Source organism: Ursus arctos, unplaced genomic scaffold, assembly GCF_023065955.2.
Source record: "Ursus arctos isolate Adak ecotype North America unplaced genomic scaffold, UrsArc2.0 scaffold_23, whole genome shotgun sequence".
Lineage (NCBI taxonomy): Eukaryota > Metazoa > Chordata > Mammalia > Carnivora > Ursidae > Ursus > Ursus arctos.
Window position 1 is genome coordinate 34,170,073 of NW_026622908.1, and position 17,815 is coordinate 34,187,887.

Genomic DNA, 17,815 nt, shown 5'->3' on the forward strand with positions numbered 1-17,815 from the left:
ATAAAGACTCCACTTTTACCATGTCATTTTATGTTTTCAATACAGTTCCAATAACAATCTCAACAGTATTTTTAAAGAAATTAGCAATTCCATTCTGAAAAGTATATAGAAATACAGAAATTTAAAAGAACCTAGAAGATTAAGTCGTTTTCAAAACACATACACACACACACACACACACACACACACACACACACAGCATAGTTTGGATGCTCACTCTACTTAAATTCGAGAACTGTAATAAAGCTCCCATAATCAGTGCTGTGTGGTGTTGGCATAGGGAAAAACATTGAAACCTTGAAACAAATAGAATGTCTAGAAATAGGTCTAATTATACGAACTTTTACAAAGATGTCAAGTAATTCAATCGGGCAAGTATAGACTTTTCCACAAATTACACTGAATCTGTTGGTTATCCATATGAGAAAAATAAAATCTAAACTACAACCTCACCTCATACCACACACAAAAATTAACTCAAAATGAGTCAGAGGTCTCAATGTTAAAACTACATCTATAGAAATTCCCAAAGAAATCTTTTTTACCTTGGGGTAGACCAATACTTATTAGATACAAAATAATCATGAACCATAAGAAAAAAATGAAATTTGTCAAAGTTTTAAAACTCGGTGCTTATCAGGTAACACCATTTTAAAAATGAAGAGGCAACCCATGGACTAGGTGAAAAATTTGTATATATACATAATATATACATGACAAACATCTGTATTATATGTAAAGAACGTTTACAACTTAGTAATAAGGAAACCAGAACCCTTAGGTTTATATAATTATGCAAAGGACTTGAACAAAAGTACACAAAAGAAGGTATACAAGTGGCCAATAATACGATGAAAAAAAAAACCTCAACATCATTAGTCATCAGGGAAAGCAAATTAAAACCACAACAATACATCACTACAGGTCTCCTAGAATGATGCAAAGGAAATAACAGTACCAACTGACAAAGATGTGGAACAACTGGGACTCGTCTTGTGTTTCGATCTCTCTCCACAATTTTGTTGCCTAGTATTCCATACTGAACAAACCATGAGTCACAAAGATAACTAATTGGGAGCTTTTTAGACTTTGTATTTACTTCCTGCCTTCTGATGAATGTGAAAACAAACAAACAAACAAACAAACAAACAAAACAGCCTTTGGAGTCAAGAACTTTAAAATGGCTGCCATTGATTTCATGCCCTCCCTGCTCTAGCTCTCAAGCAAGTAGCAGATTCCAGAAAAGTTTTATTATTGCTAAGGAGGCAGAAGTTCTCTCTGTGACGTGAGTCAACAAGTTAATGACATCACAGGTCCCCACACTGGAATTATGCAATTTTAATATTTACTTGATATTCAGCTTTCTTAGGGTTCACTTAGAGAAAGGGGATGCTTACATTTGGGTTCCAAATACAGAGAATGTATTTCCCTATTCAAAACTGGATGTTTGTCAATCCTGTCTCTTTGGCATGGTTTCTAAGACAAAGCCTTTCTGTCAGAGGAGATAATTAATACCTGGGAGAGAAAGTAGCACACCAAGACAAGATCCTTGAGCCTCTATGGAAACCATAAATATCCATGCAGTGCAAGGTGAAAATGATTTTTATTGATCACATTTGCAGAGCAAGATTCATTAAGGTTAGAATGAGCCATTTGCATGTGTTTACTCCATACTTCTTGCCTCTTGGCTATGGGACCAGAGCCATCTGCAGGTGACTTCTCCATGGTGTTTCAAAAGAATCCATTCTAAATTCAAATCTCAAGTGTTGTCTACAAATTTTTTGAGGCTTTCAGCAAGAAGGGAGCTTTTGATTCATAAAAAACACTTTCTTAAAAACTGTTGATTTGATACCAAATTATTTGAATAGTCTCTTCCTAGGTGTGTGGTATCTTTCATATTGAAAGTTATTTATCTGAGAGGAGGACAGTTTGAAGACGGGATTATTTCTGAACACCCTGAAACATCATTAAGATCTTCTAAGTCTGTAAGGTGAGATTTTATTATTACTGATGCATTTTAAACATTGTTCCTTCCCATATACATTAATCATTGTTTCATTCCCTTCAAATATAGTATTAGAGTATTCCAACCTCACCCCAGCTCTTCAAAGGACAGTTGGTAAATATCATTCATCTAAGCTGACAGATAAACAGTTTGAAAATCAAGGAATTGAAGCCAGTTGTAGGACCCTGCTCTTTGTCACCAAACAGCATGTTTTTGCAATGAGACATCTAGTTTAATAATGTAGACTACTCATGAGAGTGAAAACAAAATGTAAATGCACTTCTCACATAGAAAAGACTTAATTATGAATAATAAATGATGTATGTCATCAGCTGTGTAGTCCAAGCAGGAATGGAGAATTCTTTCTGGTAACAAAGGCCACAGATAATTGAGTCTGTATGCCTTCTTTTAAAGTAAAATTGGAGAGGATTCTTAACTTCTTTCACAGTTAAATTATTGCCTAACTATCACTCAAAATGTCAAAAATTCCTGTATCCTAGGTGCCTACACAGTTACAGAATAGATGAAAATCCTCTGTGTGCACACCACGGTGGCGATACGTTCCAATAGGTTTCCTTACACAGCTCTCATAAAAGCCTTTGATATGGATATTATTAATTTTGCCTTATAGATGAGGAAATAAGGATGTAATGTGCTAGAAAGGTACTCCAGATAAAAGAAGATGCAAGTGGAAACATCAGAATTCTACCTGGTCTTTATGATTTTCAAACCAAAACACTTAACCACAGTGGAAATCCTTTTCAACATCTAACAGATAGTTAGCTTTGGAGATAGATTGTAGGAAGGAGAACTAGGTCTGAGGGAGAAATCAAGATGAAAAGATCTTTCAATGAATACACTACCACATTTTATTTGATAACTGGGTGTTCAAATATGTGTGTGTGTGTGTGTGTGTGTCTCCTAATGAAATTGTGTTATATACACTTGCCTCCAAAGTAGCAATAAAGCAATTATAATTATTATGGTCATAAAAAGGTTACTGGTTATATGTTGTTAAGTATAACAATATAGGGCATGGGTAAGAATTTGGAGGAAAAACATGAACAAGTATAATTAACTAATCTTGATTCTGCCCTTACATAGCATCTTGGTCTTGGCAGGATCTTTAACTTTTCTATGTTTCTATTACATAATGTATAAAATAAGTATAAAAACAATAGCCGGAATTATTTTACAGAATTGCAATGGGGATTAAATCAGCACATGTCTGCAAAAACACTCAGAGTCACTAAATGTTCAATTTTAGTAAATATTGCTATTGTTATTCTCACCATCAACTGAAGTCTCTGACACTGTTTTCTCATCTCAAACTGGATGGAATAATACCAAACACACAGGATGTTATCAGTATTTAAGGAGATCCTATCTACACATTTGGTATTATGCCATGAACATAGTAATCAATTATTAAAGTCTATATGTATGTGTGTGCATATATATAATTAGCAAATATACGATTATTGTATTTAGACAATAAACATTGTGAATTATTTTTATAGTAGCTTTTGTATACTTTCTTTACATACCTACCACCAATGCCTGTTACTCCTATGTAAACTATTATAATCTCTTAACTGAGGTTTCTGTCTCTGGCTTCCAACCCCTTGCGGAACCTCACCCCACTTCATCCAAGACACATGAAGATCTTTATTAAAATTATATCCCTTATTCCCCTTTCCTCAAATTATTCTTCCATTTTCCACCTATATTCTCACTGTCTTCACATGTTTTCCCCTTTCCTAAGGATAGAGGGAAAATTCCTTAACCTCGCATTCATGGCTTTTACCTCATAAACTACCTCCCCTTTCTTACTTAGCGACCACTATGTGTACAATCTACTACTTCATGTTAGGCTTAGTCACCACACATGATGAAATGTGCACAGACGATCTCCTGCCTGTGTGCTTACAAAGTTCCTGCTGTCCATACTCAACAGAAACTTCACCAAGGAGATAAATCAAAAAATCTTAAAGAACTTATTTTCTATCTCAGAAAATCTCATAGAATCCACAAATCATTAGAATCTAGGTATTTATTTTTAACAACATGAGCAAGCTTAATAAATTCAAGGTCATATTAATCAAAAGTAATTTTTTTTCAGGTAATGCAATTAATCATAATATGAAATAATGGTGAATAGGAACAACGTGACAGAGTTTGTTCTACTGGGGCTCACAGAGAATCCAAAAATGCAGAAAATCATATTTGTTGTGTTTTTGGTGGTTTACATCCTCTCTGTGGTAGGAAATACGCTCACTGTGGTCACTATCACTGCCAGCCCATTATCAGGGTCCCCCATGTACTATTTCCTGGCCTATCTCTCCTTCATTGATGCCTGCTATTCTTCCATCAATACCCCTAAACTGATCGTAGATTCACTCCGTGAGAAGAAAACCACCACATTCAATGCATGTATGACCCAAATTTTCGGGGAACATTTCTTTGGAGGTGCTGATGTCATCCTGATTACTGTGATGGCCTATGACCGCTATGTGGCCATCTGCAAGCCATTGCACTACATGACCATCATGAATCGGCAGGTGTGTGGGCTGCTAATGGGAGTGGTGTGGGTGGGAGGCTGTCTTCATGCAACCATACAGATCCTCTTTATCATCCCATTACCCTTCTGTGGCCCTAACGTCATAGATCACTTTAGGTGTGATCTGAACCCTTTGCTCAATCTTGTCTGCACTGACACCCACAGTCTAGGGCTCTTCGTTGCTGCCAACAGTGGTTTCATCTGTTTGTTAAACTTTCTTCTCTTGATCATCTCCTATGTGGTCATTCTGCACTCACTAAGGAACCACAGCTTAGAGGCAAAGCGCAAAGCCCTCTCCACCTGTGTCTCCCACATCACGGTGGTCATTCTATTCTTTGTGCCCTGTATATTTGTGTACATGAGACCCGCAACTACTTTATCTATTGATAAAGCAGTTGCTGTGTTCTACACTATGATAACACCCATGTTAAACCCCTTAATCTATACCTTGAGAAATGACCAGATGAAAAATGCCATTAGGAAATTGTGTAGTAGGAAAGTTATTTCAGGTGAGAAATAAATACGCCTGAAGCTCAACATCGATGCAATGGAAGAAAAGTGAAAAGGACATTTTGAAATTTCTCTGAGAGGAATACCTACCAGATAAATAAAAAGTAAATTATTACAAATGATAACTTCTGAACTGAGTGGAGCAGAAATGTGCACAAAAAAGGAAAAAGCTAACCACAGGATATATTCATATGTGTCCTATATATTCATATTCTCTATGAATATTCACTATCTGTAAATTCTAAATTTGAACATATTTTATTTGGAATTCTGCTCATTTTTATACACCAGTGTTGATGAGAACATGTTGCCTATAAAATTATGGTATGAAACTATAGGGCTATAAAAGCAAAGAGCCATTAACCTCTGAGGGTAACAAAGATTACCCAAGTTTCCCAATTTCCCTGTAGACTTCAGAGTCATTTTGTATTGTTCTTGTCACCCACCTTAGGCTGCTAACCCATCAGAAAGAATGATAACTCAAATAAATGAACATCTTATTATTTGAGAGGAATTTCTCTTTATTAAATAAAATCACACTCCATAGAATATTTGACTACTTGTTAAAAATAGTTTCTACAAGGCAGCAATGTCTGGGGTACAATAATATTTCAATGAGTGAATAATGGTATGAAGGAAGGTGAATGAAGTCAAGAAAATGTAGAGCAAAGAAATAATAGTAGAGACAAGGGACTTCTTCCTACTTTTATCTGATTCAGACAGATTTCTAGCTAGATCTCTTTCAGAAAACACAATTTGTTTTAACTCCTGATTAAACTATGTATTTAGAAAGACTGAAACTGAGATTCTCAATGAAGGAGCAAAAAACTTACCTTGATATTCTCCCTCCTCTCAGCAAGATTTCATCATCATATGAATGTGAGCTGTTCATGCCATTTTTCTCTGTTAATTAGATTACTCCTAGGTAACATTTCATTATGAAAAGCTTTTATAAAAAAATATGTGGTTCCGTCTGCACACAAAACAACTTCAGGATATATATATATATGAGATATTATATATATATATATGATATACATATATATATATGATATTATATCCCCCATTCATTAATCAATACATATTTCTAGACAAAAAATATATCAGACACATTGATGGCTGCTGGGCCTTCAGTGGTGAATAGAGTGGAACAAGAGTCTTGCCATCAGAAAGCTTCAGATCCACTGAGAGACACCCAAAGGGGAGCAGAATATGATAAGACCATGTTATAATGAGAAGGTAGTGGCAGCACAAGGTGCAATGAGTACATGTTTGAGGGACACACAACAAAGACCAAGGGATGAGGAAAACTTCCTAGATGAAAACAGATCAAAAAGGGGCACAAAGGATGAATGGGAATCACCAGAGTGAATAGGCATGTGTTAGGGTGAGAATATTCCTAGGAGAGGATGCATAACAAAGACCAGGGGGTGAAAAAAAGTATGTCCCAAACCTGATCATTTCAATATGGTTGTGGCTATTGGCTCATCTGTTCATCCAATAATTCATTGAGCCCCTACCGTGTGTTGGGTTACAACACTGAGTTCATAAAAGTCTCCTTAGAATGACATGAAACTAGAAAGTTAATGACAGGGAAGATCAAGAATGTCATAATTTTGATAGAGCTGAATGCCACGTATCATGGGGAACACACTGAAAGGGTCTTCCGTATCTTTTCATGGCCTGTAGCTCATTACTCTCGGCACTGATTTATACTCGACTGTCTGTTTATCTAACGTAACCTACTGAAGGATGTCTTGGCTGTTTCCAATTGTACAGACAATTATGAATAAAGGTGCTGTTAAACATGTGTGTGCAGGTTTTTTTTGTGGACATAAGTTTTCAACTCCTTTGGGTAAATGCTAAGGAGCGAGATTGCTAAATTGTTTAGTTTTGTAAGAAACTGACAAACTGTCTTCCTAAATGGCTGCACCATATTGCTTTCCCACCAGCAATAATTGAGAGTTCCTCTTGCTCCTCATCCTCACCAGCATTTGTTGGTAACGGTGTCCCATATTTTGGCCGTCCTAATAGGTGCATTGTAGTAATACCACCTTTGAGTCATTTCCTTATCCAAAATGTGCAGATTAATTAACTCAAGAAGGCTCATGGACTTGAAGCCAATTGGTACAAATCTCACAATTAAAATATGACAGGTTCAGAATCTATGCCATGTTTGACCTGATATAAAGATACTGAGTCCCATCCATCATCGTGAATGCTAAGATCAAAAAAGTGTCCTTTGGTCAACTCATAATGAATTCTACATGCAACACTGTTCTTACCTAGAGTTTGATTATTCTAACTGCAATGAGACATTTCCCACAGTTTCTGAGGAGTGAAAATGGAATCAGAATTGTCTGTTAGAATGCTGTTTCCTTCATTCTTCAGGCATAAGGACTCACATTTTACAAGTAGACCCTTTACAGTTAGAGAAAAATGTGACTGCCAGATTTCTGGGTGGGAAGCAGTGACGTAGCAGACACGTGCTCCCACACGATAAGGTAGCAAGGATGCAAAACAGAGAATCGTCTCTGAAGAGACTGGACAGTTACTAAGGGAAGAAGACGTAGAGGGAATGTGATTTAAAATGGGGGTAAACTCAGCCGAGGTGAGCGGCAACAACTACATTTACCGTGAGAACTGTCATTTCTGGGTACAGGATGGAACTGAGGATCCAAGTTTTACACACACTGACAGCTACTGCTGGGACATAAAGGAATCCGCAGAGCTTTGGTCAGAGATCTAGGGAATCTCGAGGACACATCCGTTTTTCCCTTGATTCATTTGTGAAACCACATAGCAGAACCAGGAGAGAAACAGACTTTTTAAAACACTACTTTTAAAAGACAATATCATCTTCTTCCTTTACCAGACTGTTTGAGAGGTTTATCACATTGTATTATTGGTAGTTTGTTCCTCTTTAGTAAGAATAGTATTGCACAGTACGGCTCTACCACATCTTGTATACTTCTTCACTAGCTGATGGACCTTTGAATTGTGTCCATGTAAGGGCCAGAGTGAATGATGCTGCTGTGAACATTCATGGACCAGCGTTTGTGTGGACACAGATGATCATTTCTCTTGGGTGGATACCTAAGAGTGGAATTGTTGAGTTATATGTTACGTGTATGGTAGCATTTTAAGAAACTGCCAGTGTGTTTTCAAAAGTGGTGATGCTGTGTTACATTCCCACCGGCAATGTATGAGAGTTCCCGTTTCCCCACAACGTCAACGATAATTGGCATTTTCATTCCTTTTTAAAATTAATTTATTATTTATTTATGTATAAGTGATGTTTTGGGCATTGTTACAATTAGGGTTTTTTTTTTTTTCTTCAAGTTTTTATTTTAATTCCAGTTAGCATACACGTAATATTAGTTTTGGGTGTAGAATTTATTTATTTTTCTGTTTATGTATTTATTTTTGTTTGTTTACTTCATATTTTTATTTAAATTCCCATTAGTTAGCATACAGTGTAATGTTAGTTTCAGGTGTAGAATGTCACTGTAGAATGCAGAACACTGAAGTTCAATACCTGCTATTTTGGTTAAGCTCAAGGGTGGTTACAATGAGATGGTAACAAATCATCTATCGATCTGATAATGTATTTTGTGTTTTAAACAAGCTAGGGATTTACCTCTAAGCATTGGTATAATTTTTTGGTAAATAGTATTTGTATTAATTTTATTTTTAATTATTCTCTAATTTCTGTTATGATTTATTTTCACTTACTTTTTATTAAAAATATTTCTGAATTAGCATATATTTGAAATTGAAAATTACCCATTTATTATTGTTTCGTACCTTAACTGCATTGTCATTAGATGAGTTGCTCTGAGTGGCTTTGATAATTTGACACTTGTTGAGAATAAATTTGTGGCATGAAATAGGTTGAATTATTTTAAATAACTCATATTCACTCAACAGCTGATGAGTGTAGTATTTTTTAAATATCCATAGTTAGCTGCCTATTATTAGTATCAAATCCTCTATATTCTTCTATCTCTATACACTTTCAGATTTGTGAATGTTTCAGTGTCGCAAATTCTATCGATATTGAATGATTTTAAGAACTGATAATGGCTCTTGGTGAAATTCTGTTTTTTAAATACATATAATAACAAAAGAGTATCAAGTATATATGTATAATCTCGGTGCTTCCAACACGACTGCATTTTGAGCAGCTGGGTGGCTCAGTTGGTTAAGTGTCTGCGTTCAGCTCAGGTCATGATCCCAGGGTCCTGGGATCCAGCCTGACGTAGGGCTGCCCACTCTGCGGGGAGCCTGCTTCTGCCTCTCTCTCTGCCTGCCATTCACTTGTGCTCTTTTTCTCTGTCTTTCAAATAAATAAATAAAATAAATTAAAAAAATAAAATAAGACAATTACTGAATTTCAACTGCTCTTTTTCATGCTCTTGGTTTCAATTTTCATGCACCTTACAAGCTGGTGCATCTTTTGCAAAAAGAACATATCAATAGATCATGTACAGTCAACAAAAAACATGTTTCAAAATATCCAGAGCACCTGTACTCACAATATTCTTGCCTGAATGTCTAGCAACAAGAGAATGGATCGATTGTCCCATATCCATGCAGTGAGATACCCCACATCGAAGAAAATAATCAGGAAATAGAGAAAACATAAAGAATGAATCTCATGAACATACTAATGAGAAAAACGACACTGAAGAGTATAATCTGCATGACTGATTTTCTACAGGTTTAAACACTAAGGATATTTCATCAGTTTTATAGACGAGGATAGTGATTACTTTCCGAAGGAGGTGACTTTAAGGAAGTAGGAAGAGGACTTCAGGTGTGCTGGTGATTTGTGACTTTTACTCTGATTGCCGATTACATGATATTGCTCATTTTATTGATGTACCCTTCTTACGCATGAAGATGATCTCTCTTCTAGTAACAAAATTGGTCATTTTAAGCACATGCCCTTTCAGTCTTTAGACTGACATGTTTTGTGATGTTCTTTCAGAAGATGAATTCAAGTCTTGCAATAGATTTGCTCCTTTATTAGTAGCTGCTGAAAAGGTCATTTGTCTAATTTCTCCTTTTTATAAAAACTCTACTTAATGTTTTCTCCCTCACTATTTTTCCTGCTATCCATGCTTCTTTGCACAGTGCCTGCTGAATGCTTGTAGCTCCTGCATCGCATGTGTCTAATCTAAAACTCCTGCAGGGGCACCTGGGTGGTTCGTCAGTTGAACCCCTGCCTCCAGCTCAAGTCATAATCCGTGGGTCCTGGGATCAAGCCCAGTGTCTGGCTCCCTGCTCAACGGAGAGTCTGCTACTCCCCCATTCCCTCTGCCCCCCTTCCTGTGCGTGCTCTCTCTCTCAAATAATAAATACAATCATAAATAAATGAATAAATAAATAAAACTCTTTCAATATTGTAACTTTCCTCCTTCTCATAAAATTCCACTATCCGGTCCCTTCTCTTGTCATAATGGCTCTATTTCTTAGGAGATCTTATTTTTTAAATGCTATGAAACATGACCAAAAGGTTTTACATTAAAGTTGCAAGGTTTTAATGTATTATCTATTCTCACTAGAATATCGTTTTTAGAAGACTCTTCATTTAGTTACAAGATTACTTCCTTTAGGTATTGTGCTGCCATGTATTTTGTGATTAATAAGCTTTATTTTTTAGAACAGTATTACCTTCTTACCAAATAGAGAGGAAATACAGAGATTCCATAAACCCCCTGTCCCCCTCGCTGGGACAACCTCTCCCTCTAGAGTTCTCCCTGTGTCACAATCAAGTGAACCTACAGGGACACATCATGATCACCTAAAACTCAGTTTACATCAGGCTTCACCCTTGGAGTTGTACCTTCTGTGGGTTCTGACATGTATGATAACACTCTCCAACATCCAGGGACATACAGAACAGATTCCCGACCCTAAAATCCTCTGTGCTCCACCTCTTCCTCCCTCTCCTCCCTAATCTTCGGCATCCAGGGACTGATCTTTTGCTGTTTCCATAGTTTTACCTTTTCCAGAATGTCATACATACATAGATGGCCGCCAACTTACAATGGTTTGACTTGTACTTTTCCAACTTTACAATGGTGTAAAAGTGATATACATGCAGTGGAAACTGTATCTTGAATTTTGAATTTGGGTCTTTTCCTGGGCTACTGATATGCAGTACAATCTTCTCTTGTGATGCTGGGCAGGGGCAGTGAGGTGCAGCTCCCAGTCAGCCAAGCAATCACGAGGGTCAATGATCAATACACTTAGAACCCTCTGTACCCGTATAGCCATTCCATTTTTTTACATGCAATACAGTATTTAATAAGTTACATGAGATATGCAATGCTTTCTTACAAAATAGGCCTTGTATTCGATGACTTTGCCCAACTGCAGGCCAAAAATTGTATGTGTTCTGAGCACAGTTATGGTAGGCTAGGCTAAGCTTTGACTTTTGGTAGACTGGGTGTATTTCATGCATTTTTGACTTAAGATATTTTCAACTTATAGGGAACGGGGTGGCTCAGTCAGTTAGGCAGCTGCCTTTGGCTAAGGTCATGATCCCAGTGTCCTGGGATCAAGTTCCACATCCAGTTGCAGGCTCAGCGGGAAGTCTGCTTTTCCTTCTCCCACTGCCCCACCACAGTGCTCATGATCTTTCTCATTCCTTCTCTCTCTCATACACACCCCTTGATCACAAATAAATAATAAAATCTATAAAAAATATAAAAAATAAAACTCTTAAAAAAGATATTCTCAACTTATAATGGGTTTATTAGGACATAGTTCCCTTCTAAGTCAAGAAAGACCTGTAGTTGAAAGCATACAAAAAGGAGCCCCTTCACATTGGCTTCTCACTCTGAAACACGCATTTATGTTTCCTAAATATATTTTCTTACCTTAATAGTTCAGCTCTTTTTAGTGCTGAACAATATTCCATTCCCCAGATGTACAATAGTTTGTTTATTTGTTTATTCACCTACTATAGGGCATCTTGGTGGCTTCCAAGGTTCGGAAGGTTTGTAATTATGAATAAATCTGCCATAAATAACCATGTGCAACCAACATGCATTAGTGCTTTCATTTACTTTGTGGTTAAGTCACACCTTATTCTCTTTTGATAGTTCGTTCTCTCTCTCTCTCTCTCTCTCTCTCTCTCAGTGTGTGTCATTGCAGTAAGAAAAGTCTTTGGCTGTGGATCCAAGGACTAATTATTTGGTGATCAATTTTAGGCAGGTAGGGGTGAACAACACATATATTTTAATATCTGGTTCTTTAACTTTATGGGAAATGATACTAAACTCCGTCCAATAGGTGGGATGTCAGGAAGTGAGTTTCAGCTTTCTGAATTGTAGATACTCACTCTGCCTTCACTATTTATTATTATTGATTTCAATGGGACACCAGGAGAGTTGACCCCCAGGAACCACTTTAAAACAGATTCTGCTTGGGGCACCAGGGTGGCTAAGTCGGTTAAGAGACAGCTTTTGGCTCGGGTTGTGATGCCAGGGTCCTGGAATGGAGCCCTGCATCAGGATCCCTGCTCAACGGAGAGTCTGCTTCTCCCTTTCAATGTATACTCTGGCTCTCCTGCCGCCTGCTCCTGCTCGTGCTCACTCATGTGCTCTCTCTCTCTCTCTCTCTCTCTCAAGAAAATAAATTAAATATTAAAAAAAATAAAACAGATTCTACTCTAAATATTTATTCATTTGCACAACTGATTTCTGTATGAACTAAGGGATATATATATATATATATATATATATATATATATATGAATGTTCTATCAGAAATTTAAATCAATTCTTTCAAATTTAGATTATTGCTTTTTTGTTTGTTTGTTTGTTTGTTTGTTTGTTTGTTTTTTAGAATTACAACTTCTGAACTACCAAAGAATGTTTGTCACTGTGCGGTCTGGCCTCTAAGTGCAATATATTAACAAAATTATCGTTAAAATATTTCCCTTTATAATTCACTAATAATATATCCTTGGTTTACTTGCTTTGGCTCAATTGTTTTTCATGACATTTCCCCTACCTATACCATCTTAATACTCCATAAAATTAACTTAGTTTGCAATTAATTTTGGATTGCAAGAATCAGTACTTGTTCATTGTTACTTTAAACCTGTAGTCCTATTGCTTCCATTCACTCCCCTCAGGACAGTGATGGTCCACAAATCCCATGAGATAGTCTCTGCCTTTTTCATTCACATCTCCCTCCTTTCTTTCTCAGAGTTGCTTAGCCAATAAACTTCTTCAAATTAACTGTGTGCTTCCTTTGGAAATAATGATGGGCACCAAACCTTTCTCATGGCTTTTTTCATCTCTGAATTTCTCAGAGTATAGATTAGAGGATTGAACATAGGAGCAACAATGGTGTAAAATAGAGCAAATATTTTGTCCTCAGGAAAAGTAGTAGGTGGTCTAAGGTAGATGAAGATTACAGGTCCAAAAAATAAGATGACCACAGTGATATGAGACCAACAGGTGGAGAGGGCTTTGCGTCTTCCCTCAGCTGAGAGATTTCTCAAAGTGAACAGTATTATCCCATAAGAAACAAATAAGACAATAAAGGTCACTAAGGAAAACATACCTGAAAAGGCAACCACAAGGACACCAGTGATGTAGGTATCCGTACAGGCCACCTTTAGCAAAGGAAAAATATCACAAAAGTAGTGATCAATTTCATTAGGACCACAGAAGGGCAAACTAATTGCCGTAGAGAATAGAGGTAAGGCATGGACGGCCCCACCAGCCCCAGCCGCTAAGACTAGGAGATGACACCTTGTCCTGTTCATGATAATCACATAGTGGAGAGGTTTGCAGATGGCAGCGTAGCGATCAAAGGCCATGGCGGTAATAATGAAGACCTCAACTCCTCCAAAGAAGTGCATTGTAAATACCTGTAACATGCAGTTAGTATAGGAGATGGTTTTTCTTTCCACTAGGAGGTCAGCAATTAACTTGGGCGTAACCGTAGAGGTGTAGCAGATGTCCATAGCGGATAACTGGATGAGGAAGTAATACATGGGTTGGTGATAAAGAGGGCTGCGTCGAATGGAGACAAGGATCAGAAGGTTTCCTGCCAAAAGGGCAACATAACTGAATGAGAAGAGCACAAAGCAAAATATTTGTATGTTCTGGTCATAAGAAAGTCCTAGAAGTATGAATTCTGAGATGTTTCTCTGGCTTTTCATATATTGGGCTTTGGTGTATGCTTCCATAAGGAATCACATTTCTGAAACAAAGAAAATATAATTGTAGGTGAATATTAACTGTATGAACAATATATATAAAATTTATTAAAATGCAGATTTTCATAAATAGTGTTAAGAATAAGTAGTCTTGCTTTATTGAATTAAGCTGATATTGTTTATGTTATTTTATATAAAATTATCATGAAATATTTTTATAATGACAGTAATGAGAATAATTACATATTTTACTCAGTGTTATTAGTAATTATTTAAATATCTAAATACTCTTTTGAAAATATATTTTATTACTACTAATTATACTTTTAGATAAAGGACTGCTAATTTTATTATTTAGTCTAAAACAAGGAAACATTCTTTTCCATAATTCCCAATTCTTATAACTTACACATAAAATCAATTTTCCTTCTAAAGTATCTGAGAAACTTCCCTTGATTTTCTGGGAATGAATCCTGAAGAAATGCACATTTGTTTAAACTACTGAAGCATAATTAATGTAGAGCATACAATACTTTCCTACCTGATCAAACATTGTCAATGGGTCATGTGAAACCAATGGAATTGTTACATTAAAAAGCAAAGCGTAGTTGAAAACAATACAGCAAAAGAGAGAATATCAATTAATGACTGAAATCTAGAAAAATATTCAGGTAACCCATTCATTTGTTGTATTTACTTTTCATGAGTTAAATACAATTTAAAAAATATATGCTGTCATTGATGTTTGTGATAGCAATTGATAAAGGATAAGAAAATTGAATTGCCCACATATTTTTTAATTATGGCTTTGACAGAAAAATTCATATTTTAATACAATCTAAAGATCAAATGCCAGTAAAAGGGGATGATACTGAAAGTAACTCAAAGACGCTCTTCCTGGTGAGTTAGAACTCAATGATATTTGTGGCAATAATGAATAAATGAAAGATTCAGCAATTCACATCTTGTATCTAATGTATACCTTAAGACGTCATTTATTCAGTGCAAAATGAGTGTAGGATAAAGAGAAAGCACTTCCCAGAGCTATTTTACCCACTAATGAAGAAATATCTGACTCTAGTGGGTTTGCAAAAACTAGCACACTTCCTACCTTAGTCTGAATCTCAAGTGACAGACATATCTGGGCCCCCAGATGTTTATTTAAAATACAAAATGCTTTTGTTACAATATCATTTAGCAACCATCATCTATAGATACCCACAAACTTAACATCCATGTTAATGATATTCCTCAAAAAGATTTTAGATGGCACATAGTTGACAGCTATGGCATTTTTTGAATGGTCTGTACCATAAGACATCAATTCTATTTTATTTATGTATTTGTTTATTTTTATTTATTATGATATGTTAGTCACCATACAGTACATCATTAGTTTTTGATATAGTGTTCTATGATTCATTGTTTACGTATAACACCCAGTGCTCCATGCAATACGTCCCCTCCTCATAAACGTAGAAACTTTCAATTTGTTCCTATTTTGCTATCTGGATCACTAACAAGGCTCCCAATCCTCCTTACATAGCAAAATAATATAATGATGTCACAGAGTGCTCAGCAGTGAACAGTTACTAAGGGGTCCTGAAAAGCCGTAGGAGTGTGAGGATCATTGACCTCTCTTCTACTTACTGCAACTGATACTAATCTTTGTTTATGAGACAGAAACAATGTTAATTTTTCAGATATACATAATTACTAAAATAAATTGATTTATAGGCAACTTTTATCTAAGCAGAGTGTGAGCAATAGAAATGTAGAAATCACTGGGCCAATTCAAATCTGATTCTAAACAGAAGATGCATATCAAGAAATCTAAGTAATTTCTCAGGATTGAAAAGCAATACACTGTAAATGTTACAAGACAGAAATCCTGTTTCTTCCTAAGTCTGGGGCTGTCTTTCATGGGAGAGACCTGAGAGGGATGTCGTGAAGGACAGTATGAAAAATCTGTTTTGATTCCTCCTCTGAGCAGAAAATAATATTCAAGACGATGGGTTAACAGATACCCCGTCTGTCTTTTTGAGTATTTATGTAAATAAAGAGGCACAGAATATTTAATATACACATGTAATCTAGAATTCATTGACTACAAAGCATTTGAAATAATTTGCTTTCAGTTTTACAAAAATGCAAATTCTTCGTCAGGATTCCTGCTTATTTTCTAGATCATTGGAATTTCATCTCCAATAGCCCAAAACCCCAGCCTGTATTCGGAGGAAACTTTCTCTATGATCAGTGCTGTTGGTAAAAGGGAAGAGGGAAAAGTCAGTTGAGGAGATTTACTCTCATCAAAAAATACAGCGATACCGAGGACCCCTCTCATGGAAAAACTGAAGTCACAACTGGGAAATAAAGAACTTCAGGCAACCAGTGGACAAGTGGTTAAAACAGTAGCAACACAGAAAGGGGGAGAAACCTGAGGCATCTCAAATCACCTGACCAGTGTGACCCTTGAGCAAATGGCTTTGTCTCTTTAGGCCCCTCTTTCTCCTTTCACAGCTAAAATATCATGACAAAATTCAGACTTACAATGAGGAATACATGAGGTAACGTGAGATAACCAGTGACAGATTTGGTTCAAAACTGTCATTTTTCTATTATAGTCTTTCCTCTCTGAGTGATTCATTTAGGACCACAGATTGTCATGGGCACACACACAATCAATGGGAAAATAAAGGAAATAAAAAAGAACATTCATAACATGGATTTAGCAAGTATGATCACAGAAACTCCATCATCAACAAACTGTTACTGAAACTCTATTAATGTCATTATCAATTGGTTATCTTAGCTTGTTTCTTAACAGTGATCACTAGTCTAATAATTTCTTCTCTACAAAAGGTACTCAAATGACTACTTATCTTTTGTTATTATTGAATAAAATTATTTGAAACTTTTGGATGATGCTGTTCATAAAGGAATAGAAGCTCTTAGATGTAAATAATAATTTCTACCACAATTTCAAACATTTAGTGTAACAAACTCTTAGTGTATCAGAAAGTAAAAACTCAGTGTAACAGAATGTGGGATGTTATACACTTACCTCAGCTGTATCAGAGTAAAGTAGTCTATTTTAGGATGGCAGATGTTTTTGAAATATAAGAAAGTCTTTGTTATTGTACATATTCAAGCATACACTGGTCTGTTTCTTAACAGGAATATGGAGGAATGCCTGTATTTAAGATGGGGGAAACAATGAAATTCATTGCCAACCTGAAGACGGTTTATCTCTCTCTACTATGTGGCTCTTACAAAATGGGAATTTGCCTTATAAATAAGGTGCCATTAAAACTAAAGTATGCTAAAACATTTTTATAGTAATTAAATTGTCATATACTACAAGAGAAGTTATATGCTTTAGAATGAAACGACACAGAATAAATATAAAGAACACACACTTAACCCAGCACATGGGTGGTGGGACCCTACCCAAACCAAGGTGACAAGGGTAATTCACTAACCATAAGATCTGAGTGGCCGCCTGGTTAGTTTCGGGGCCGCATCAGGAAGGATTCCCTCCTCAGATACTCAC

The 17,815-nt window shown here is 36.2% G+C and overlaps 2 protein-coding genes across 2 annotated transcripts; one reads left to right on the top strand and one right to left on the bottom strand.

Moving 5' to 3' along the window:
• Positions 1–4,155: 4,155 nt before the first annotated feature.
• On the top strand, positions 4,156–5,085 carry LOC113246447 (olfactory receptor 4C46-like). The gene has a single exon (XM_026487056.3). The coding sequence runs from the start codon at positions 4,156–4,158 to the stop codon at positions 5,083–5,085; it is 930 nt and encodes a 309-aa protein (XP_026342841.3).
• Positions 5,086–13,329: 8,244 nt separating this feature from the next.
• LOC113246404 (olfactory receptor 4P4-like) lies at positions 13,330–14,265 on the bottom strand. Its single transcript, XM_026487013.4, has one exon. It carries the CDS (start codon positions 14,263–14,265, stop codon positions 13,330–13,332), a length of 936 nt encoding a protein of 311 aa, XP_026342798.1.
• Positions 14,266–17,815: the final 3,550 nt, after the last annotated feature.

Bases quoted from the DNA above. Each gene is read 5' to 3' on its own strand.
- LOC113246447 (XM_026487056.3), top strand. From the start codon at position 4,156: ATGGTGAATAGGAACAACGTGACAGAGTTTGTTCTACTGGGGCTCACA.
- LOC113246404 (XM_026487013.4), bottom strand. From the start codon at position 14,265: ATGAAAAGCCAGAGAAACATCTCAGAATTCATACTTCTAGGACTTTCT.